The sequence below is a fragment of the Pithys albifrons genome, chromosome 9, assembly GCF_047495875.1.
Source record: "Pithys albifrons albifrons isolate INPA30051 chromosome 9, PitAlb_v1, whole genome shotgun sequence".
Lineage (NCBI taxonomy): Eukaryota > Metazoa > Chordata > Aves > Passeriformes > Thamnophilidae > Pithys > Pithys albifrons.
In genome coordinates, this window is record NC_092466.1 from 4028570 (window position 1) to 4052970 (window position 24401).

Sequence of the window (24401 nt, forward strand, 5' to 3'; positions counted from 1 at the left end):
TATAAAAACCCCTGTATGTTGTTTTCTAACACAACCTGATGTTTAGCTAAAGGTGGTGTCATTATTTTAGGGACTTCATAATGATTTACAAATTCAAGGATTCATTAATTCCTTCACTCATGAGGGTTGCAGGCTGATACATATTTTTTCCATGTGATGAAGATGGATGTTTTTGCTGCCCTATTTGTCCTGGGCAATCATTCATGTTTGTGCACTGACAAAATACCTGGCACAGTTCCCTTCCTGGTATCCTGCTGGCAGCTTTGGAGCCGGGATGGGATGCAGCATTTAGGTCAGTTCTCCTCAGGGTGCCATTTCAGGAGTGGGCTTTGTGGTTCACACCACGCTGGTGCTGGGGCCAACCCCTCTGTCCTTTGGGCTTCCCCTTTCCATGGCTGTTTCTCCTCCTGATTTTTACCTGTGGAGTGAGAGAAAGAGGGATCTATGGAGACTATCCAGAGATGGAGACACTTGCGGTGGAAAATGCAGATTTCAAATTTTTTTTCCCTTTACTACTGCATGTTCACACTGTCATAAATGATCTCGAGGAAGGCTGGGCAGGATGAAGTTCGTGCCTGCCCAAATAAAACCAGGGCTGTTTGCATTTCCACTTACTTCTTTTTTTTTTTCTTAAATTTTCCTCTGTGACAGGCTTCTGTGACAGGCTGCAAAATCTGGACTTTTATGGCTGCCAAGCTACAGTGGAGCTCATCCTGCTCTGCTCCATGAGACTTAGGCTTCTCCAGGGGATGAAGCATCCCAATCCTGGGAAAATTGTCCTCTGTGTGTATTATTCCTCTGACTGTACAATCACCTGGTGGGGTACCTGGCTTTGAGGCAGTGGTACCTGGGGCTCACTGAGCTATACTGAGCTTGCAGCATCACAGGGGGAAGCATCTCACTGCCTGGCCCTTAGGGAGCCCCTGATGGAGCCAAACCTGCAGAAGGTTTGGGCTCTACGTGCTGCTGACACCTCGCAGGAGCTGAGAGTGTGTTACAGCAACACATCCCATATTATTCCAGCCTCGCAAGCGTCTCCCTGTGATATTAAAAACACCAGCTAAAAGCCAAGTCCAAGCTCTCAATGAATGACTCCGTGGAAATGCTGTCGGGCACGTTTCAGTGCTGCTTTGGCTTTGATTTAAATGGGTAAACACGGTGAGTGGGTGTTTGCTTTGACTTCTTCCTCATAGCAAAAGACTTCCTTTGAGGGAAGGCAAAGCCTCTGGTGCTGTTCCCCATCACAGCGTTGGACCATTCTGCCTGCCTGAGCCCTGTGCTGCCCAGCAGCAGTGGGAACCCCCCAGTTCCCCCAGGATCAGGGATGCCTCGTGCCCAGGGCTCTGCTGGTGAGTATGAATAACCCTGGCAGAGCCTGGTTCCTCCATCTGGTTGTGGCACAGTCACGCCAGCTGGGATGATGCTGAAGGTCATCCTTGGCATTTTTAGGCATCCTCCCCTGCTTGTCCTGCACTCTGCTCTGTTCCCCTTGAAGCTTCCCAAAATCACCTCCAGCTTTGGCTGCACTGGGATTACGTGCCAGAGACAGCCTTTGCCACGTGGTGGGTGGTCACTGGAGGAGGAAGGGTGGGTGCAGCCCATCCTCTCCCTGTCCTACTGCTTGAGGAAGAGCCCCCCCTCTGCTCCTCACACATTCCCCCATCTCCACCAGAGCCATCAAAACAGGCTCCTTGGCAGCCTGTGCACGTAGGAACCATCTTCTGGTAACAGATTGTTGTGTATTTAATGAACCCGAGGAAAACAAGAAATGTGAAGGCTGCGGGGCGATCCGAGTTTGCTGTTCAGTCTGCCAAATTCACACTAATTCAGACAACTCACAGATGTTTGGCTCCCTGTTCGTTAAAGAGATTCATGGAAGATGCAGCGCTTGGAAATTCACGTAGAGATGGAGGTGGCAGCGTGGGCAAAGGGTGCCTGACCCCAGAGGGCTCCTTCCCTCCCTTCACTGTGCCTTCCCCTTGCCAGTGTTGATGGCAATGAATGGACAAACAGCAGCAAAAAGTGCCTTTTGGTCGCTAAGAGGATTAATAAAGGCTCTGGGTTCGTCTTTCAGGAGCCGAGGAGCTCTTTGAAAGCTGTTTCTCACTGAGGAATGAACCCCCAGAGACTGCCCAAAAGCCAAAGTTCTCTGGTCTAATCCAAACAGTGTAGGGTGTGCAGGTGGCAGTGGGCATGTGTGTTACCCTGTGTGGGCACAGAGACTGTCTGCTGAAAGCATCTGAAATTCTTCAAGTATTTCTTGCCTAGTTCAGGGAGATAATTTCAATTTTTGGAAGGTTCTAAGTGGTCATGTTTCTGTACCTCACATGAGGGTTCTGCAGTCTTAGAGTGTTTATGCATAAAGAGGAACTGGTGGAAGATGATGAGGATTGGCAATTGATCCATACATCCAGTATTTCCCTGCTTTAAATCCAGATATGTCTGTGGGGGCTGTCACTCTCTACCTGTTCTCCAGCTCAGCCTGGGAGAAAGGAGAAATCTGACTTGCAAGCAGCATCCAGAGATGTTCTAAAGCAATGAGAGTGTTGTGGTGCTTGGCAAGTATTCCCCAATTACACTGTGAGATGTCCCAGATCTGGCTTGTGCTTGACCTGGATGGGTTTTTGGTGGCCACTGAGGAGTAGCAGTGTAAGAGTTCAGTGCTGAGCTCTCCTTGCAGCTCCAGGATGTTCTTCTCACAGGGACCCTGAGAGCTCTGGAGACAGCCAGAAAGTCCAGACTGGCTGAGAACCCTCGCCTAACTGAGGGTGGTGATGCCCTGGCACAGGTTGTCCAGAGAACCTGTGGATGCCCCATCCCTGGAAAGGGCTTGGAGCAACCTGGACACCTGGCAGGAGCCCCTGCCCATGGCACAGGCTTGGAATGAGATGATCTTTAAGGTCCTTTCCAACCCAAACCATCCTGTGATTCTAACCCTTGGAGCATCATTATCTGGCTGTGAGTAGATGGACATTGTTTCATAAGGTAGATGTTCAGATGGGTTTAAGTGCTGTTTGAAATTGTATGATTGAGAAGTGAGTCAGTAAAAGTGGTGTGATGGGACTGTTTACCCTCTCTGGCTCGGACATCTCAGGCTGTCTATGGGAAAAGAAAATGAGGAAGAAGCAAGAATTATTTTTTTGTGTCTGTTTACTAGGGCAGTGTGCTCTGAGTGGTAATTAAAAGTAAACCTGGCCCCTACTGGCTTGTTCAGCACCCCTAGTTGTTGAGATTAAGCAGCCAAAGCAATTCTCAATTCAGCAATTCCTCAGCTTTTGGGAGCATGGCCAACACTCACAGTGTCTCACAGACCACTGCAAATTCTTGTAATAAATCTCACAATTGAGGTGGGGGGAGGAATCCACAGAAAGGTGAGATGGTTGTTGGACCAGCAGGCTGGACTGTGCTGCTGCTGCTGCTTCAGTTGCTCTTCAGAGACAGCCCTTGGTCCAATATTTCCACTATTCCTTGAAATACTGCTCAAAGTTAGAAGCAGTTCTCTAATGAGCACATTAGGCAATGATTACAGATTTACTCAAAGAGAATGCATCACTCCTGAGTTTGTTGGGACTAAGAGCATCCTGTGGGATGTGTCTCTGTGGCCCACATGGTGCCATGCAGGGATATTGGTGGTGTGTGTGCCCAGGGCAGTGTGGCTGCAGAGGGCTGTGTTCCTGCAGAGCTCCCTGGGGCCAGTCCTGCTGGGTGAGAATGATGCTGGGCTCCTGGGGCTGAGCTCTGCTGCGTGGTGTGAGCAGCTCTGGGGCACTGCTCCACGGCAGAGTGATGAGCTGGGGATACACCCTCAAGCTGGAGCAGCTCTCCAGCCTACACCTGTTGCCAGCTAAGAAATGATCCCTTTGGAGGTTGTGATGCTGGTCCTCAACAAACCCATGTGCAGGCTGGATGTGCAGCCAAGGGATACTGCAGACCTCACATTAGTGCCCCCAACGTGTCTGGTCTTCTCTTTAACCACCACATGCGAGTTTTTGTGCAGTGAGCTGGGTCATGTGTAGTCACGTCATGGAATCATCATAGAATCAAAGAATGGATGGGTTGGAAGGGACCTCAAAGCTCATCTTGTTCCAAGCCTCCTGCCATGGGCAGGGACACCTTCCACCAGGCCTGTCCAACCTGGCCTTGGACACTTCCAGGGATGGGGCAGTCACAGCTTCTCTGGGCACCCTGTGGCAGTGCCTCACTATCCTCAGAAGGAATAAATTTGCCTAATACCCCATCTAAACCCACTCTCTGTCAGTTTGAAGCTCTCCCCCCTTGTCCTGTCTCTTCCCACATCTCACTGGTTCCTCTCCTCTGGAGACCGGCCGTCTCCTCGCTCGCACCTCTCCCTTGCTGGTTGCTGTTTTGCAATGACTAATTTTGCTTTCTTCTTCTCCTTTTCAGTTGCCAGGGAGGAAAAGGCAAAGTCACTGCCAGCACCATTTCCTTCGAGCTAAAGATGTTGAGACAAAGCACCTCTGCCCCTACGCTGTTCTTTCAGTCCTGCTGCTGCTGGTGTGTGTGGGAGTCATTCCCCTCCACTCCTCTTCCTTGAGGGCACGGGGGCAATAAACCTGCTGTGTTTTACTCAGCTAGACAGAGTGTAACTTTCCTTAATTGCTCTTATTTCTTTTCGGTGAGGGTTTGCCTCCAGTTCAGGTCCAACCCAAACACGTAGATCTGGGTGTGAGCTTGGACTTGAGGCTCTCCAAGAGACTGAGGTTGTTTGGATGTGTGGTTTGGGACTCAGGGTGCCAGGGACCCTCTGGTTTGTGTGACTGGCATCAGGCTGAGGTGTTACACAGGTGCTTGAAGCAAGAGGTTGGATTGAAATAATAGGTTTTTATTTGCACAGTAATTAATTTATGGCTGTGGGCAGGACTTCAAAATGTCCATTGATGCTGGTAGTGAGGATTAATCTCAGACCTCCATAAACCAGGTTGCACAAGGCCATCCTTGGTGGCTGCACATGATATTTTTGCTTCCTAATGTGGCCCCTCGAGATGGGTGCTGTCATGACAGGCCTCAAACTCCTTCTGGCTGTGTGTTTTTGTCCTAGTTCAGCAGGAGGGACCAGCTAACCCTGTGTGGGGGTGATCAAAGCTGTGTATTCTACCCCCTCTATTCATTCCCCAAGGACAATGGGCCATTAGCAGCAGCTGCCCAGGGAGCCATTATCACCTTCACACCCAGCCTGAGGGGGGCGGAGCTGCTAATGGGCCATCAACAGCTCAACACCCCCTGGCTCCCAGAGTCAATCACCCATTGTGTGAGTCCCCGCCCAGGGGGAGGGATTGAGTGCTCCCTGAGGGTACATAAGTGGTGGGTAAGAAGACCTCGGGTACTTCTCGTCGGATCCAGAGCAGCAGCAGGACCTTGACAGCAGGAGATCCCCGCTCTCGCCCAGACCACAGCCCTCGCCTGCACCAACAGGTTTTTCTTTTCCTTTTGCTCTGGACTTGGGGGAGCCACAGGGGTCTCAGCACAAGGGCAAACAAACCCCCTTGGGTTTGTGCCCCAGGACACTGGGTTATACTGCTGGGGTATTGTGAGTTGAAAGCAATTTCCCTTGTGTGTCAGTGTTGTTATAATAATACTATTATTAAATTTTAGCTCTGACTTATAATCTCTCTCGTGGTGAGTTCATTTTCCCTTGCTGGTTCACCTTCAAACCAGCACATCTTTTGGCGCCCAACGTGGGGCACGAGAGAGAAGTCAGAACTACAATTTCATTTTGTGTATTTGGGTACAGAAACTCCCTGACTACCATGTTGCTTGATGTATTCATGTGGATGGTGTATCTGGGCCTGTTCATATTTCGACACATGGGGAACCATGTGCCTGTTTTGATGCTCTCTTTAATACCAGGGAGAAGGATCAAAATTGCTTTATTAATATACTATGTTTATGTTGTCATAACATCAGAAGCAATGAATTTCATTGTGAATGTATATTCAGTCTGGTCTGCCTGTCCTGGTTTGGGTTGTTACCTCTGGGGTCTCATTAAAAATAGCACCCAGACTGTGGGGAAAACAGGCGGAGATGGTTACTTCCACCTTTTCACCTCTGCTACAACAATCATTGAAAATATTGAGCTTCCTTTTGATGTTAGGGACAGCATAATCTTGCTGTTAGTGTTGCTTTGTCTCCTCTGTACTGTATACACCATGTTTAGGGTCAGAACTGGGCTCTCTAAGGAGACTTGCTGGAGGCCTGCCCTGGGAGCGGATGATGTTGAGTGGCACGGGAAGTGGGAAGATATGGGCCAGTATTTGGAGACCTTCTCTCCTCAAATGATCTGGAAATTCACCCCGGAACAACTGCAGGACCCTGCCAAAATGCTAAGCTATGTGAAAGGAAGATGCTCTGGTAGTCCCAGAGATGTGCAGCTCACAGCAACCTGCTGGGCCCTGGCCACTGCCTACCGCACACTGCTTGGTGTGGTACAGCATCATCAGGAGGAGGAGAAAAGGAGCAAATCCACAGGCGCCATGTCCACCCAGACCATGACTGAGCCAGAGAGGAAGAGAGATACATCAACTAGCGCCATGTCCACCCAGACCATGACTGAGCCAGAGAGGAAGAGAGATACATCAACTAGCGCCATGTCCACCCAGACCATGACTGAGCCAGAGAGGAAGAGAGATACATCAACTAGCGCCATGTCCACCCAGACCATGACTGAGCCAGAGAGGAAGAGAGATACATCAACTAGCGCCATGTCCACCCAGACCATGACTGAGCCAGAGAGGAAGAGAGATACATCAACTAGCGCCATGTCCACCCAGACCATGACTGAGCCAGAAGGACAACAGAAACCGATAGCAGTTGCCCCTGTCCAGAAAAGAAAATCAAAGACCAAATCAGTTCGTATAGTGCATGACGAGGAAGAGTCAGGACCTTCATCTCAAGCAGAAGAAATGGAGCCAGAAATAATCACCCGGTCCCTATCCCTGGGAGAGCTGCGTGAGCTCCGGAGAGAGTTCACACGACAGGCAAATGAGTCCATCTTGACCTGGCTACTTCGAATCTGGGATGCTGCAGCCAATGATACCATTCTAGATGGGAGTGAGGCAAGGCAGCTGGGATCCCTGTCTCGAGATGTTGTCATTGATCAGGGCATTGGAAAGAGACAGGAAACTCTCAGCCTCTGGCGGCGACTGTTGTCAAGCGTGAGGGAGAGATATCTTTGTAAGGAGGACCTCCACGTACAGCAAGGACAGTGGAACACGATGGAACAAGGTATCCGGTGCTTAAGGGAATTAGCCGTACTGGAGATAATCTTTTCAGAGGATGAGAGATTCCCTAAAAGTCCAGATGGTGTCCAGTGCACATCTCAGATGTGGTTAAAATTTGCACGACTTGGGCCAGAAATGTATTCTCGCTACCTTGCAACATTGCAGTGGAGAGAGGGAGAAGACAAGGTGGGTGCACTGGTCAGCAAACTCAGGATTTATGAAGACACTGTCACTGCTCCATTACGAGCCCATGTCTCAGCTGTGGAAACAAAACTGGCTGAACTGGAAGAGAAGATTAAGGAAGGACTCTTCCATATCTCTCCAGAACAAACAAGAGTCTCCGCCATCAGAAGCAGGCGTCTTCCAGCTAAGGAGAAAGGGTACACTCCACGCGGCAATCTGTGGTTTTACCTCCATGAGCATGGAGAAGATATGAGAAAGTGGGATGGGAAACCCACCTCTTCCTTAGCAGCTCGGGTACGTGAATTGCAAAGAGGCACAACTAACACAGGGAATTCTTCAAGGTTGAAGGCTGCTCCGGTCTCTCGTGGGCAAGGCTCCAGACAGTATAGGAATGATGATGTTATGCCCGATCCTCTTGAAGGAACCTCCCGGTCATATTCACAGGGAGAGCGCAGTGAATACCATGACCAGAACTAGGGGGGCCCTGCCTCTAGCCAGGTAGAGGAGAGGGACAATCGGGTTTATTGGACTGTGTGGATTCGGTGGCCTGGCTCATCAGACCCACAGAAATACAAAGCTTTAGTGGACACTGGTGCACAATGCACGTTGATGCCATCAGGATACGTTGGGGCAGAACCCATCTCTATTTCTGGGGTAACAGGGGGATCCCAACAGCTGACTGTACTGGAAGCTGAAGTCAGCTTGACTGGCAAGGAATGGCATAGACACCCCATTGTGACTGGTCCAGAAGCCCCGTGTATCCTTGGCATAGACTACCTGAGGAATGGATATTTCAAAGACCCAAAGGGACTGCGTTGGGCCTTTGGCATAGCTGCTGTGGAGACAGAGGAAATCAGACAGCTGAGCACCTTGCCTGGCCTCTCAGAGGACCCTTCTGCTGTAGGACTGCTGAAAGTTGAAGAACAATTGGTACCGCTGGCCACAGCCACAGTGCACCGTCGGCAATACCGCACTGACCGAGACTCTGTGACCCCCATACACAAGATGATTCGTGAGCTGGAGAGCCAAGGGGTGGTCAGCAAGACTCACTCACCCTTTAATAGCCCCATATGGCCAGTACGAAAGTCCAGTGGAGAGTGGAGGCTGACGGTGGATTACCGTGGTCTCAATGAGGTCACACCCCCCCTGAGTGCCGCTGTGCCGGACATGCTGGAGCTTCAGTATGAGCTGGAGTCCAAGGCAGCCAAGTGGTATGCCACCATCGACATTGCCAATGCCTTTTTCTCCATTCCGTTGGCAGCAGAGTGCAGGCCGCAGTTCGCTTTCACCTGGAAGGGGGTGCAGTACACCTGGAATCGACTGCCCCAGGGGTGGAAACACAGTCCCACCATTTGCCATGGACTGATCCAGACTGCATTGGAAAAGGGTGAGGCTCCAGAACATCTACAGTACATCGATGACATCATTGTATGGGGGAACACAGCAGGGGAGGTTTTTGAGAAAGGAAAGAAGATAATCCAGATTCTCCTAAGAGCTGGTTTTGCCATTAAACGAAGTAAGGTCAAGGGACCTGCTCAGGAAATTCAGTTCCTAGGAGTGAAGTGGCAAGATGGGCGTCGTCAGATTCCAACAGAGGTGATCAACAAAATAGCAGCTATGTCCCCACCGACCAGCAAGAAGGAAACTCAGGCTTTCCTAGGTGCCGTGGGCTTTTGGAGGATGCATATCCCTGAGTACAGTCAGATTGTAAGCCCTCTCTACCTTGTGACACGGAAGAAAAATGATTTCCAGTGGGGCCCTGAACAACAACAAGCCTTTGAGCAGATTAAACAGGAGATTACCCATGCAGTAGCCCTTGGGCCAGTCAGGACAGGACAGGATGTGAAGAATGTGCTCTACACTGCAGCCGGGGAGAATGGCCCATCCTGGAGCCTCTGGCAGAAAGTACCTGGGGAGACTCGAGGACGACCGCTGGGATTCTGGAGTCGGGGATACAAAGGATCTGAGGCCAGCTACACCCCAACTGAGAAAGAGATCCTGGCAGCTTATGAAGGAGTTCGAGCTGCCTCAGAAGTGATTGGCACTGAGGCACAGCTCATCCTGGCACCCCGACTACCAGTGTTGGGCTGGATGTTCAAAGGAAAAGCTCCTTCTACCCATCACGCCACTGATGCCACATGGAGTAAGTGGATCGCTCTGATCACGCAGCGAACCCGGATAGGGAATCCTAATCGCCCTGGGATTTTGGAAATCATCACCAACTGGCCGGAAGGTGAGAGTTTCGGATTGTCCTCTGAAGAAGAAGAGGAGCAGGTGACACGAGCTGAGGAGGCCCCACCATATAACCAGCTACCAGAAGAGGAGAAGCGATATGCTCTCTTCACAGATGGCTCTTGCCGCATTGTAGGGACAAGCCGGAAATGGAAAGCAGCTGTATGGAGTCCTACACGTCGAGTTGCAGAAGCGACTGAAGGACAAGGTGGATCAAGTCAGGTTGCAGAGCTGAAAGCTGTTCAGCTGGCTTTGGATATCGCTGAACGAGAGAAGTGGCCAAGACTCTACCTTTACACTGACTCGTGGATGGTGGCCAATGCTCTGTGGGGATGGCTGGAGCGCTGGAGAAAGGCCGGCTGGCAGCGCAAAGGGAAACCCATCTGGGCGGCTGAGATGTGGCAGGACATCGCTGCCCGGGTAGAGAAGCTGAGTGTGAAGGTCCGTCACGTAGATGCTCATGTACCCAAGAGCCGGGCTAATGAGGAGCATCGTAACAACGAGCAGGTGGATCGAGCTGCCAAGATTGAAGTCTCTCAGGTAGATCTGGATTGGCAGCATAAAGGTGAATTGTTTCTAGCCCGATGGGCCCATGATGCTTCTGGTCATCAAGGCAGAGATGCGACATACAGATGGGCTCGTGACCGAGGGGTGGATCTAACCATGGACAGTGTCTCACAGGTTATCCACGACTGTGACACATGTGCTGCCATCAAGCAGGCCAAGCGGGTGAAGCCTCTATGGTATGGTGGACGGTGGTCGAAATACAGGTATGGGGAAGCCTGGCAAGTTGATTACATCACACTTCCCCAAACACGCCAAGGCAAGCGCTATGTGCTGACCATGGTAGAGGCAACCACTGGATGGCTGGAAACATACCCCGTATCTCATGCCACTGCCCGGAATACCATCCTGGGCCTTGAGAAACAAGTCCTGTGGAGACACGGCACCCCAGAGAGAATAGAGTCTGACAACGGCACCCACTTCAAGAACAGCCTCATAGACACCTGGGCCAGAGAGCACGGCATTGAGTGGGTGTATCATATCCCCTACCATGCTCCAGCTGCCGGGAAAGTTGAGCGATGTAATGGACTGCTGAAAACAACCTTGAAGGCGTTGGGTGGGGGAACTTTCAAACACTGGGAGCTGCATTTGGCAAAGGCCACCTGGTTGGTCAACACTCGGGGCTCCATCAATCGAGCTGGCCCTGCCCAATCAGAACTCTTGAATACTGTAGATGGAGATAAAGTCCCTGTGGTCCATATGAGAGGTATGTTAGGAAAGACTGTTTGGGTTAGTCCCACCTCAAACAAAGGCAAACCCATCCGAGGGATTGTCTTTGCTCAAGGACCTGGTTGCACTTGGTGGGTAATGCAAAAAGATGGAGAAACACGTTGTGTACCACAAGGGGACCTAATTTTGAGCGAGAAGAGTTTGTAATGTTTCATTGCATACATGTGTATATATATGTATAGGTAAAAAGGGGGTTAATTTGGGAATGACTAGATGGAGTAGAATAAGGGGTGGATAATGTCCTAGTTCAGCAGGAGGGACCAGCTAACCCTGTGTGGGGGTGATCAAAGCTGTGTATTCTACCCCCTCTATTCATTCCCCAAGGACAATGGGCCATTAGCAGCAGCTGCCCAGGGAGCCATTATCACCTTCACACCCAGCCTGAGGGGGGCGGAGCTGCTAATGGGCCATCAACAGCTCAACACCCCCCGGCTCCCAGAGTCAATCACCCATTGTGTGAGTCCCCGCCCAGGGGGAGGGATTGAGTGCTCCCTGAGGGTACATAAGTGGTGGGTAAGAAGACCTCGGGTACTTCTCGTCGGATCCAGAGCAGCAGCAGGACCTTGACAGCAGGAGATCCCCGCTCTCGCCCAGACCACAGCCCTCGCCTGCACCAACAGGTTTTTCTTTTCCTTTTGCTCTGGACTTGGGGGAGCCACAGGGGTCTCAGCACAAGGGCAAACAAACCCCCTTGGGTTTGTGCCCCAGGACACTGGGTTATACTGCTGGGGTATTGTGAGTTGAAAGCAATTTCCCTTGTGTGTCAGTGTTGTTATAATAATACTATTATTAAATTTTAGCTCTGACTTATAATCTCTCTCGTGGTGAGTTCATTTTCCCTTGCTGGTTCACCTTCAAACCAGCACAGTTTTATTAGTGTGGCTCTAGATGTCAGCTCTGTCCAGGCTGCCCTGCACTGGCAGGATATGTGAGTTCTGGGCTGTGCTGGTGAGAACCTGCATTTCTGCACAGAGTTATTGCAAAGAGATGATGTGGTTCTTGAAGCCACACAGACCTCTGGAGAGATGCTCACCTCCCGACACTGCTTCTCCTTTGCTATGCCAGATGTTAAAAATATTACATGTAGGCAAGTCTTTTCCTTATTAATTAGTGCTGAAAGTGTGTCTTTATCTTGTTAGCCCTGGAAATTTCTAGCCTAGATGCAAGCAGGAGGCAGAGGAAGACATTCCCTTATTCCTTTAATTTGTCTGGTAGTCTCTGAGTACTTGGAGCATGTGGCAGCACAAGTCTTTGCCAGGCAGGAATCGGGAGGAAGGGAGTGCCATGCAGGAGCCCTTCTGCCCATTGGAAGGATGGTGCTTGCCCTTCCAGCAGCTGGGGAAAGCCCTGTGGAGCAGGAGGAGCTGCCTGCAGGCTCAGGGCAAGATGGGGCAGGGCTGCAGCCTTTCTGCTGCAAAAGCTGGGCAGCCTGGGGCAGCTTTTTCCTCTTGATGGAATCCCAGGGGGTGATCCTGATGTGGGGCATCCGTGGAGATTTTGTCCCTTGAAAGTCACGTGCTCTGACTCATGATTCTGTTTACCCAGGACTATTCCACGGGGCATTTTCAGAGTGTGCAGGCGTCTTCTTGGGGCCTGAATGGCATCTTTCACATTTATTGGAGGATTTTAGCCCATAAATAAACTCATTATTCACTAATGACGTGGGAGAGTGCTCAGACAAGGGGAACAAACTGCCCAGAGCTGAGCTGAGCTCCCTCAGTCCTGCTGCAGAAGGCAAATGAGTGAGGAAGTGAGCTCAAACTTAGCTAGATACAAATGATAGGCTTTGAGGATTTTTCCAAATTTGTAAAGCCATAAATCAACAGGTTGAAGATGTACTTCTTGGCATGGTCTAAAAACATGATGGTAATACATCAGTGTAAGACATAAGTGTAGCCCCACATGCCTTCTAAGAAGTGGAAGGATGAGGGAGAAACATGTTTTGTAGTTTAGGTAAATATTGCCATGTGATGCTTTGCAGGAATCCTTAAACCCCAAAATTTTCAATTGTAGTCACCAGTTTTGGCTATTTCCCTGAATTTTTTGTGTCCCCTTGTAAGGTTTGGAAGGGAATGGTCAGCTGTGGTGTGTCCCATCCCCACAGCATTCTGTCTGCATGGAGAAATCAAGATGTGCATGTTGGGGGGGAATTTCACTTCCATTGGTGAGAGTGGGAGTGTGGTTAAGCCTTAGAGTTGTGCTCAGAGTTTGGCCCAGAGGGATTAGGTTTGATTCTTCAGACATGTGGGTCTAAACTGCATTAAATAAATCATTGTGGCTCCTTGTCAGCCCATGGTTTTCTTCAGGCACAGCACAGGGGAATGGTGCTGGAGCAGTGGGTAGGAAGCAGCATCCTGTGTGGGTTGTGCCTTCCCTAATGTAGACTTGGAGCAGCATTAAAAATCCAGCAGGGGCAGGTGATTTACATTCTGAGAGTGATTGCACTGTTCTGCTTGCAAGGTGTATCAGTATGAAAAATAGGGCTCCAGCTCCTCCTTCCTGAGTGCCCTTTCCACTGGAAATATGTTTATGTGTGCCTGGAGATGGATTATTGAGCTGGATGGGCACTGAGTGTTTTCTGTGTGCAGGATGGTGGTCCCACAATGAGTGGAAATCTGTGTGACGCTGCTCCTCAGTCATCTTCCTGAGGAGTTCTGCTGGGGGTCAGATCCTGGAATCGAGGAATTGTTAAGCTTGGAAAAGACCTCTAAGATCATGGAGTCCAACCATTCCCCAGCACTACCAAGCTCACCACTAACCATGTTCCCAAGTGCCACATCTAGATGGCTTTTAGATCCCTCCAGGGATGGTGACTCCCACCACTGCCCTGGGCAGCTGTGCCACGGCTGGACAACCATCTCTGTGAGGAAATTTTTCCTAAAATGTATGGGGGTGCATTATTGGTTGCTGTTCAGGCTCCTTCCAGTCATAGCAGAGCACCCAGCAGGCAGTTTGCTAAATCCTGAGGTCTTTTCCATACAGCTCAGTGTAGCAGGTGAACAGGGCATGGCTGTGACTGGTGCTTGGAGTCCGCTGTGGTACCACCAGTTGTGAGGTGGGCAGTGAGACCTCCCTGCAGGGAAGGGCTGTTTGTCCCCCAGGAGCAGTTCCAGAGCTGTGCTCCTTCCTTGTGCCTTGTAAGGAGCACGTTTGTTCTGCAGTCTTACCTTTCAAGCCCATGGATGAAAGTTGGATCATATGAATTACTCTTCTTGCAATGGAATTTTTTCCAAGCCCAACACTCTGTGACTGTCCAGAAAACAGCTCTGGGAGAAACTTCCTCCCACCTCTGCAACTGCAAAGACCACACAGGCTTCTGTTTGGTCTGTATTTTGAATGAAAACCCATGGAAAATGCAGGGCTTGCTAAAATTTGGGGGCTTCCATGTGCTGGTGCTTCTCATGGGCATGTGATACAGCTCAGGAGATCACGTTAATTCCAGTGGCCATGGCTTGAGTCTACACTTAACCTTGACTTCAGGATGCAGATAGCTCCTTTATCTGATTGCAAATGAGGAAATACATTTCTTAAAGTAATTAATGGTCCCTAAAGAGCATCTTTTTATTAGCCTGTGTGTGTGTGAAAGCGTCCAGTCTATAAATACACAATAGTTTCCTCCTCAGCATCAGCAGGACCTGTCCCAGCGCTGCAGTTTCTGTCCCATGGCCCCGTTTTTGCCTCGGGAGGACGTGACAGGGCAGGACCACACTGGGTCACACCACAAGGCAGGGTGGGGAGCCCAAGATCACATTTCACTGGAAAGTTTTCCTTTTTATTGCAGTTTCTCCTTGGAGGTGATTTCAAAAGCCAACCAAGCAGTAGTTAAATTGCTCCTACCTGCAAGAACACCTCAGACCCGGTGCTGGGTGGTGTTGGTGTGTTGGCTGCCAGCTCGCAGGCAGTTTGCTGCATTATCTCTCATTAGGGTTGTGTTAATTGCAGGAGTTGCAGTGGAGCAGGGAGAGGGGAGGTGTGAGGTGGTGCTTGGGCAGGAGGCTCTGCCTGTACTTGCCGCTGCTCCTGCCTGCGCGTGTGGCGGAGCTGCTGCAGCAGCATTAACCATTACCTTAGGGAAAGGGAATTATTCCTGGAGGACTCATACCTGGTGAGTGAGGAACTGTGCTCAGCTACTTTCACTCTGCTCTGAATGCTTGTTTGGTCTTCACTCCCTTTGTTGGCCTCGGTGTCCTCCCAAACACGGAGTCTGGCACTGGAGTCAGCCATCCTAAATCTGTGTTGGGATCAGGGACAGCCAAGATTGGGACAGATAGAAATCACAGAAGGGTCCAGGTTGGAAGGGACCTTAAAGACTGCAGAGACACCTTCCACTATCCCAGGTTGCTCCAGCCCCATCCAACCTGGTGTTGAACACTTCCATGGATGGGACAGACACAGCTTTTCTGTGCCACCCTCATAGCCAAGAATTTCTTCCCAGTATTCCAGATAACCCTGCCCTCTATCAGTTTGAAGCTGTTCCCTGTTGTCCGGTCCCTCCATGCCTTGTCCCAAGTCCCTCTCCAGATCTCTTGGAGCCCCTTTGGGCACTGAAAGGAGCCATTTCTTCTCCAGGCTGGACAACCCCAAGACTTGTACTCTCTTCACATGAACTCAGGCTACCCACAGTATAAATATAAGATGTGGGCTCACAAATTATCTGTCATTTTGACAGTCTGAAATATTTTACTTTTCCATTTGATGGTTTCCCTTTGGTCAGAGGTTTATGATGAAGGTACCAGTAAATTGTATGTTATTAGCCCACTGATGTCCATAAAAAGCTGGAGACTGCACAACATGCCCTTGGGAGCAGTAAATCTTTGGAAAATGTATTGATTCCCAATCTTGGCTTTGCACTCTGAATGAACTTTGTCCTTACAAAATAATAGAAGGTGATTTTTCTTTAGCAGCCAGCTGGCCTTTAAATGAGCTACTCTTAACACTACCACAAGCTCTAATCCAAGTAAACACAGACAGGATGATTTAGGAGCTGGGAAGAGCAGCCATATCAGTTCAGAATGAGGGTTAATACTTATCACCATATTCTCAACTGTTGTCCTTAAATATCACAATTGGCTTTGAGTGGATGGTACAAGATCAGTGTTTTATGCCCTTTGAATCAGTGATGGGTTTGGTTGTTTGCATTAACAGCAGAGCAATGAAATAGAGAAGCGGGATTAGAGGAGTGATTTGGGGAAAATGCTGATTCTGATAATCAGATTTGAATTGCAATCTGTCTGCTTTTACACGGGAATCAGTCTGTGGAGAGGATGCCAGGAGGTGAGGCAGGGCTCGTGGGCAGGGCTGGGTGGTGCCATGTGAGCTTGGCTTGCAGTTTGTGCTTTGTAAGTGCTCCCTGTTGTGCACTCTTTGGCTTTTCCTTCCTAAAACCAGCTAAGAAATAGGTAAGGATCAAGAGGCACGGTGTGGCTCTTGCTCTCCCCTTCCTTGTTTTTTCCTTAAAAGGCTCTTCATATGTTGGCAGCTGGGGAGGAACTGGGGTGGGACAGGGGCATCCAGGCGATTTAACAGCCTTAATGATGCTGGAGAGGCTTTTTCTGCTGGATGTCTGCTCCCAGCTGTGTGAGAGCAAGGGCTGCTGTGAGATCAGCACCAGGGCTCTAATGAGCCCTTCTTTCAAAGTCTTGGTATCTTCAGTATAGGGGGTGTGAGTTCCCCTTCCAAATGGAGAATTCAGAGGAAACTTTATCTGTTTGACTGGAACACGTGTCCCTTTGGATCGCCCTGTGTGCTTCCAACAGCTCCTGTGAGTGTCCATCCCGTTAGACACCTCTGTGCTGATGGGGTGCAGAGGGACACCAACAATGTTTAAGAGCCTAAAATAAACACTCCCTGGGAGTATCTGCTGTCAGGGTGGTTTTCAGGCAGTACTTGCTCCTTCCCCAGTGTGTCCACCCTCCAGGCAAGTCCCCTAACGCTGTTCCTCTCCCTCTCTGTGTGCAGGGAGTTCTCCACGCTCCGAGGCTGTTCCTGTGTGTCCCCCGAGGGACCCAACCTTTCCTGGGGGAACATGGACTGAGAGAGGAGCTCTGGCAGACCCCAGCTGCCAGCACCCTTCCCCTGGACCCTGATGGACTCTGAGGCAGGACTGCACTACCATGGTGATGATCTTAACCAAAACTCGGGAAAACAAAGGTGCTGACTCCGTAACATGCAGGACTGAGCTGGTAAGATTTGTGAATTCTGTGTTCAAAACTGTTTTATTGCCGAGAGCTTTGCTGAAGCTTTATAATAAGGGTTTTTTGTGCTGCAGGGCTGGATCTTCAGGTGGTTCATAGCATTGATTTCTACTGAGCTGCATTAATATCCAAGGAGCAGGTGATTAGTTAATGATTGGAGTTCTGTGGCTTTTGCATATGTGGATTTCAGTGAGCATACAGTGGGATAAATAGTAGGAAAAAAACAAATGAATGCTGTGAATAATACAGGTGAGAAGTTGCTTCCCCAACAGTGAACAGATACTCATCATTAGAAGGATGAGCAAGTGGGGAGTAGGATTAAGTGGGAGATGGTGGAGGGCAGTGCTGTGGTATTTAATTTTGCTAGGAGCCTGGAGAGATGCAAATCCAACCACGCTGAATGAGCAGGCAACAACAAAAAGCAAATGAGGGGCAACAAAGAGACTAAAGGATGCTGTGAGGGGTGAGCAAGGCTGTGGGGCTGAACATACCTGTGGTAGGGGCAAATGGGGGGCAACACGTCTGGAGGCAGGGTCAGAGCAAATGAGAGTGGAGAGTGAGGCAGGAGGAAGAGGTGCAGGGTGATGGGGAGCCATCTGAGAAAGCCCAGAGCAAGGCTGGTTGTGGACATTTGTCCCTCTGTCCTCCTGGAGAGGACAGAGATCTAAGAAGAAATTAGACTGAAGGGCAGGGTGCCCTGAGAGCCTCAGATAAGGGTGTGCAGGAACACAGCAGGAAACATCTGGCAGGATTACCCATAATTGGGCATTTTGAACCTAAAAGAAATATAAATGCCTGAGTTTGTTGAGGATGACAAACTGCCCAGCTGGGCTTCTCAGGCAGACAGCGCAGTGTGCCAGGGCAAGGCAGGCTGCCCTGGCAGTGAGCAGCTCAGGAGAAGGTGAGCAAGACAGAGGCAGTGTTAAATCCTGCCTTAAAAGGGTGAAATTTTGTAAGGATTTTGATATATTAAAAGAATATCCTAGCTGTAGTGTTAGCTCCTGCTGGGAAGGCAGCATCTCCTGTGGCTGTTTATGGGGTGGCAGGGTGGGAGCAGGAGCATCCAATGCTGGCTGTATCCTGGGAGGTGTGTGGGGCAGGGGAAGGGGAACTGGCTGCAGAGAGGCAGATGACAGTAGTTCCTTCTGGTCCTGGGAGAAGAGGTGGGTTCTCTGGCTGATTTCATACGGCAAAGATGCAGAGCTGTGACATGAAACTTTGCCCTCACGTGTTTGCTGAGCGCTTCCCACAGCTCCAGGACAGAGTTAATAGTGTAGGGGTAGTTCTGGGTACACAGCTGGAATTACTGGGTTGCCCAGCTGTTAAATTGGGGCAGACAATCACAAGAAGGCTGATCCATCAAAGAAAGGAAGAGTTTTTCTGCTGACTTCATGGGGAAGGCCAAAAAGCAACACTGAAAGGAAATAAATGTCTCAGCAATGGGGTGGTATCACCTGCCAGCAGCCAATGGCCTCATTTGGCTCAGTTCCCAATTTGGGATGAAGACAAAATTCTTACAAAATGGTGATTATACTGAATATGGGACATATGTCATGCTCCTCTCCCTCCTGCTTTTGCAGACAGTGGCTGGTCTGTGGGGATGGCACACAAATGGAGACTGACCCTTACTTACCTTCGCCACATCCACACCCCATAGTTGCTTTCTGCCTCCACATCCCTTAATAGTCAATAATTACAGCATTCTGTATATCAAGTGGGATCCTTCATTGGGTTGCTCTATACAGGCAGGTGCCATCATTTGGTACAGTATTATTATTGTGACCTTCATTAGGCACTGGAGACACTGGCACAGGGTGCCCAGAAAAGCTGTGGCTGCCCCATCCCTGGAAGTGTCCAAGGCCAGGCTGGATGGGGCGTGGAGCAACCTGGGATAGAGGAAGATGTCCCTGCCCATTGCAGAGGAGTAGAACTAAATGGTCTTAATGCAGTGACCCAATGCCAGATAAAACACAGTTATGGCAGCACAGATGAACGTGGAGGCCGTGCTGGTGCTTCCCTCAGATGATGTAAAGCCTTGGTCAGATGGGCTGGTGTTGCCAGGATAGACACTTCAGAAGCCAGAACACAGATATTTTTAGGGATAATAAAAGAACAATTAGTGTGAAAGTGTGTTTTTGCAGGCATAGCTGAAATGGCATGCAGCTGCAGATGACATATTGATTTATTATATGTAAAACCATCCATGCTCATTTTTAGAAGTCTGATGGTGTCTCTTATGCTGTCAAGAGGAAAATTCTTGGGGAAAAAAGAGTGTAAAAAGCAACTGGGATTATTTTGTAGCCATATAGTGGCACTTTTCCCTATTTTTAGTGCAAATCAGCACAATCCAAGTGCAGACTCCCCAGAAGTGCTGAGGTGAGAGTGCCTTGCCTTAGAAACACATTATATGTTTAAGCAACCTAAATAGCTGCTTTGTATCTAGATGGGGGAGGATTTACTGGGCTTGGATGTGGTTCACATACCACTGCTGCTGCCTTCTTGCCCAATCCACAATTCCTGCTGAATCGCAGCTCCCGTTTCCCGCTGCTTTGGGTCCCAGGAATGGGGACCTCGCTGTAGCTGTTCCCATGGGTAAGGACTAGCTGCAGGACCCATGATCTGCAAGCTCAGGCCTGGTCAAAGACTTTGCACAGAGTTTAGTCAAAGCTGATTTCGTTGAGGGAAGGTGATGGGGTCTGTCCCCAGGTCCTTGGCAAAGCGGGACCGTTGCAGGCGCCCAAGGCTCTCCCTCCCCACAGGCAGGGAGGTTTCTGGTGCCAGGTCGAGTCTGCGAGAAGTGAATAGTTTTTCTGGTTGTTTGCAGCAAACTCCAAAGATGAGTCAAGGACCTACCCTCTTCTCTTGTGGCGTGATGGGTAAGTAACAGAAACTTCTGTCTGCATTTACTCCACCTCCGCTCCTGCTTCCTCATAGCGATGGGCGGGAGGATGTCCTGACTAGCTGGATGTCTCCAAAAACACTCTCCTGCCAGACTCTGGGGTGGGCATCCTGTCCCACACAGCAGGGATGGAGGGGCACCCACCCCTCCACCCGCTAGTGGTGGCCATCACGCCCGTGCCACTCTCCTTGCCAAAGGTGGTTGTCATGACCTGTTGCCATTGCTGAGGGAATTGCTTATCTCCTTTCCCCTCCCCTTTGGTGTATCTGCTTATTTTTAGAGTAATTCATACAGTGAGATTATAAACATTTGGAGTCTGAGGTTGTGTTTGTGTATCCAGCCCATGACAGTGGCTCTTGAATGTTTGCATGATGCAAGTAATAAATAACATTATTGTCACCAAAATGTTCTACCACTTAACACAAAGTGTTTGGACAGACCTCAAGCAGTAAGGAAAATGTCTTACTTTTGCCATTGACAGTAACCCTGGTACAGGATGTTTGATGCCTTTTGTCTTGAGCTTACTATCAATTTTTATGCTGAACAGCCACCAAAATTGATGGAGGATTTGTGCTTTGGTTGATGATCCTGAAAAACCAATAGTTCCAGAGGATGTGCTGTTATGCTGTGCTCTTTGGCATTTGTAGTGGGGAGCCAGACACTGGGCAAAGGCTCAAAACCCAATTAAAATTGTAGGTCAAGTCTGAGCCAAGCTCCTTGCTGTGAAAGCCAATACTTCACAAAGAGGCTGCCCCTTCTCTTCATGGACACAACTCTCATTAGTGTTAATGAGAGCCGGGCACAGCCATTGATGGGAGATGTCTCCCAAGCTCTCTGATAACTCCAGTCATTGTGGGTGCAGGGGAGATGGAGAGCATTTGGGGCTTTTTTTCAGATGAAAATCACAGGCTTCAAAGTCAAGAAGGGGTAGAGACAGCCTGTTCCCTTTCTCCTGCCTGTCAAACATGAGTGAGGAACAAAGAACCCAAATCAGATGGTTTTGTCTTGCACTGTGGCAGTCTCTTCAGTAGATATGTGGAGTCTCTGCCTAATTGAAAAACAGTTTGTCTTTAAGAGCTTTTACAAAACCTTCTGCATCTTCCTAGTGCTGTGCTGGTTCATTTGTGTCTGCCAAATCACCCCCTCTGAGGGAACTGAATGTCACCTCCTTGACCTCAGCTCGCCCTGTAATGGTCTTTGTCATGCCCAGTCATTTCTCCAACATGCAAGGGCATTGATTGGCTTGGGTTTCATTTTAGGTATCTTTCCTGAGTGTTCTTGATGTCTCCAAACATGGGCCATGATCACAGACTAATCCAGTATCAAAACTTGCTTGACTTTTTAAATAAGTCCCCTGGCAGCTCATGTCTGGTCCTTGTGACCATGGGGCAGCAGGACAGGGGGAAGCCCAGGTCTTGCCAGGGAGAGCATCATCCAAACCCTGGGGTTTCCTTGTAAGGTACTGAACACCACAAGCATTTGAAAGTGGATTATAGGTTGTAATAGAACTCATTGTATTGAGTAAACATTATTAAAGACTGATGGATGATGCAATGTTTGATCCACTTCTCAAGGTGACCTAAATAGTCTTTTGATTTTTAAGATTTATAAGAAATAAAAAAGGATGTGATGATGATATTACTGAACAGATTGGGTTGTCTTTATGTAGTCCTTTGCCTGGAGGAAGATTAAAGTGAAATGTCTAGAACTATAAATTCAATAATTTCTTTTCTCCCCTTCTCCTTGATGGGTTCTTGAAACACCTGGGAGTGTCCGGCTGTCCTGTTGTTGGATAGGGTTTTTTTTATCTTTTGCCCCTTTCCTTCTCCAACAGTCTCCATCACATACCCCAGTGAAAATATCAATGACTGTACCAGAGAAAGGAGATGGTGCTGAATTATTAGAAAGTTGGGGCATTAGTGTTGTGAGGCCCTGGCACAGGTGCCCAGAGAAGCTGTGGCTGTCTCATCCCTGGAAGTGTCCAAGGCCAGGTTGGTTGGGGCTTGGAGCAAACTGGGCTGGTGGGAGGTGTCCCTGCCCATGGCAGGGGAGTTTGAACTAGATGGTCTGGAAGGTCCCTCCCAACCCAAACCATTCTTTGATTCTATTATTTTTGACTTCCTATAGTGCAATTTTTCTGTCTTTGGGTGAATGACAGAGGAAAATTTAAAATACCTTAACAAGGCAGCATTGCCTGACTTTTCCCTGGTAGATATGTAAGAAGTGCTCAGCCCCCAAGTCGGTAGCAGCAGAAGTTGCACTAGTCCAGTCATGTATCACAGAATCACTGGCTGGTTTCAGCAGGAAGGGACATTAAGCCCATCCAGTGCCACCCTCTGCCATAGGCAGGGACACCTTCCACCAGACCAGGTGGCTCCAAGCCCTGTCCAACCTGGCCTTGTAGGGGAACCTCAGTGGGTGTGTGCTGACAGCTGTGGCCTCCTGTTTTCTGTGTAAGCAAGAAATTATCTCCAAGGTGAGGTGCGGGCAGGGCTTTATTGAGGCTGTGACAAGGTGCTTGCACAGGCAGTCGCTCTGGCTGCAGGATCAGAGTCCTGGCATGGCACTGCATGCACAGGTCTCATTGTAAAAGTGGGGAGGAGGATGGGTTTGAACCCACGGGGCAGGTCCTGCATCAGGCACACATCCTCTGAAGTGCTCTTCAAAGTAACATCATTTCCTTTTTCACTGGGAAAGCACTCTCACAGTTTGTCCTTGTAGGGCACTGTGGCAGAGCAGGGTGGGGGACAAAGCACAGAGGTCAACTTGTCTGCCCCTTGGGACTCTCCTCCACCAGCACCCGTTGGCAACACCTTCATTCCGAGTGTGCTCTGGGGTTTGCAGCCCTGGGCTCACTGTTGCACACCTCTTACCTGGGAGTGGCTTTTCACCCTAACACAGGTGGCAGAAGAAAGCCAAGAAACCAGAATAAAAGCAAACTCATAGAGCCATTAAGGTTGGAAAAGGCCCCAAGATCAAACCCTTCAGGGGGATGATGCCCCTTGGTTGCATCCTGAAAGCACTCCCTGGGCTTGCATGCCTCCTATTATTGAACCAGGATTTCCTGGTATTTTGGGTTGTTTTTCTTTAGAAAGGCCATAAGTGCAGGGCAGCATCTTGGTGCACATTGAAACACAGTCAGCCTGCAAAGAGAATAAGCCACACAGGGAATTCTGGTGAGGTGTAGCTGGAGTGGGGAGACCTCACCAGATCACATTGACGAACAGGGCACGTTTTGCTGCCAAGGTGGGGAATTTCCCTCTTCTGTGCAGGCTGTTGGCACGAGCAGCCTGCAGCCCACAGGTGTGTTTATTCTCCAGAGTAGATTTTGGGGCCGTTGTTTTAATTTCCTGTTGAAGCACAGCTCTGTGCATCATATTTTCATCTTATATCTGCACTGGGAATGTTCTATGGCACTGCCATCAGCTAATTACCACCATTAAACGTATTCCACATTTAGAAATTATCTCTTGAACATAAACAAGGGGCAGTGGAAAATGCAGGCTGCCTTTCCCTGTGTGCACAGGGACTGTGAGGCCAAAATACAACCTGAACAACATGTGAAAAAAGGGAATTGGTGGCACACCTGTGTGGAGAGAAATGTTTGGGTTGGGATCCAAACGGAATTTATCTGCCAAAAAGGATAAGGAAAATTGATTGAAACCCCTAATTGCTTTACAAGTTGTTGTAATAAATTATGTATTAATGTAAATTATTTCATGGAAAAAGAACGTAGAGGAGACTAGAGCAGAAGGATCATGCATTATGTATAAAAAGGAACTGTAAAAATATTATAGCAGCACATTTGTGTCGCTGTAGTTAAAGTTGTGTCAGCGTTTTGGTTTTACACTCTTCTCTGTGGTTATGAGAGTGGTCATTAAAATTTACTCTCTGTCACCAGAGGAGCACAGGAGTCATTTAAAAAGCCTGGGGCCATCCTGGAACTGCAGAGTGCCTGATGTGTCCGTGCACTGCTCCGGAAAAAACAGGAGCTCAGCATTTGGAAACCTGGCTGTGGTACCCTGAAGATGGACCCTGCTCTCTGTGGGGCTGTGCAAGGCTCCTGGGGCTGTGTGGAGGACAACACCTTGATTTTGGGATGTGACTGGAGCCCATGAGTGCCTTGTGCCCTGGACCACTGGGGCCATTTGATACAGCAAAGGTTGCACGAGGGAACAGATGGATGTTGTTAAGGAGTTAGTGTGTACTTTTGCAGTTTTTAGTCAAAATCCAGAAGTAAGATGCTGTTTCATCCAGGGACACAAAGAGCCAAGAAGGACCTGTTTAATCAGGGGAAGAGCCCCTTGTGCCCCACTTGCACCAAGATCTGCTTGCCCCATTATTTTCCAATAGGCAAAGGAG

The 24401-nt window shown here is 49.3% G+C and overlaps 1 protein-coding gene across 5 annotated transcripts in view; it reads left to right on the plus strand.

The window, feature by feature from the left end:
- Nucleotides 1-24401, plus strand: part of FAM53B (family with sequence similarity 53 member B) — a 61227-nt gene that overhangs the window by 13031 nt on the left and 23795 nt on the right. For 2 of the 5 annotated variants that reach the window (XM_071563120.1, XM_071563119.1), the window contains exons 2-4: nucleotides 4405-4515; nucleotides 16905-17128; nucleotides 19965-20016. In XM_071563120.1, the coding sequence (XP_071419221.1) occupies nucleotides 17060-17128; nucleotides 19965-20016 (121 nt within the window). In that variant the 5' untranslated portion in view covers nucleotides 4405-4515; nucleotides 16905-17059. Of the gene's footprint in view, nucleotides 1-4404; nucleotides 4516-11362; nucleotides 11567-16316; nucleotides 16346-16904; nucleotides 17129-19964; nucleotides 20017-24401 lie in introns of those variants that run through there. The other 3 variants (XM_071563122.1, XM_071563121.1, XM_071563118.1) reach the window with 3 other exon arrangements.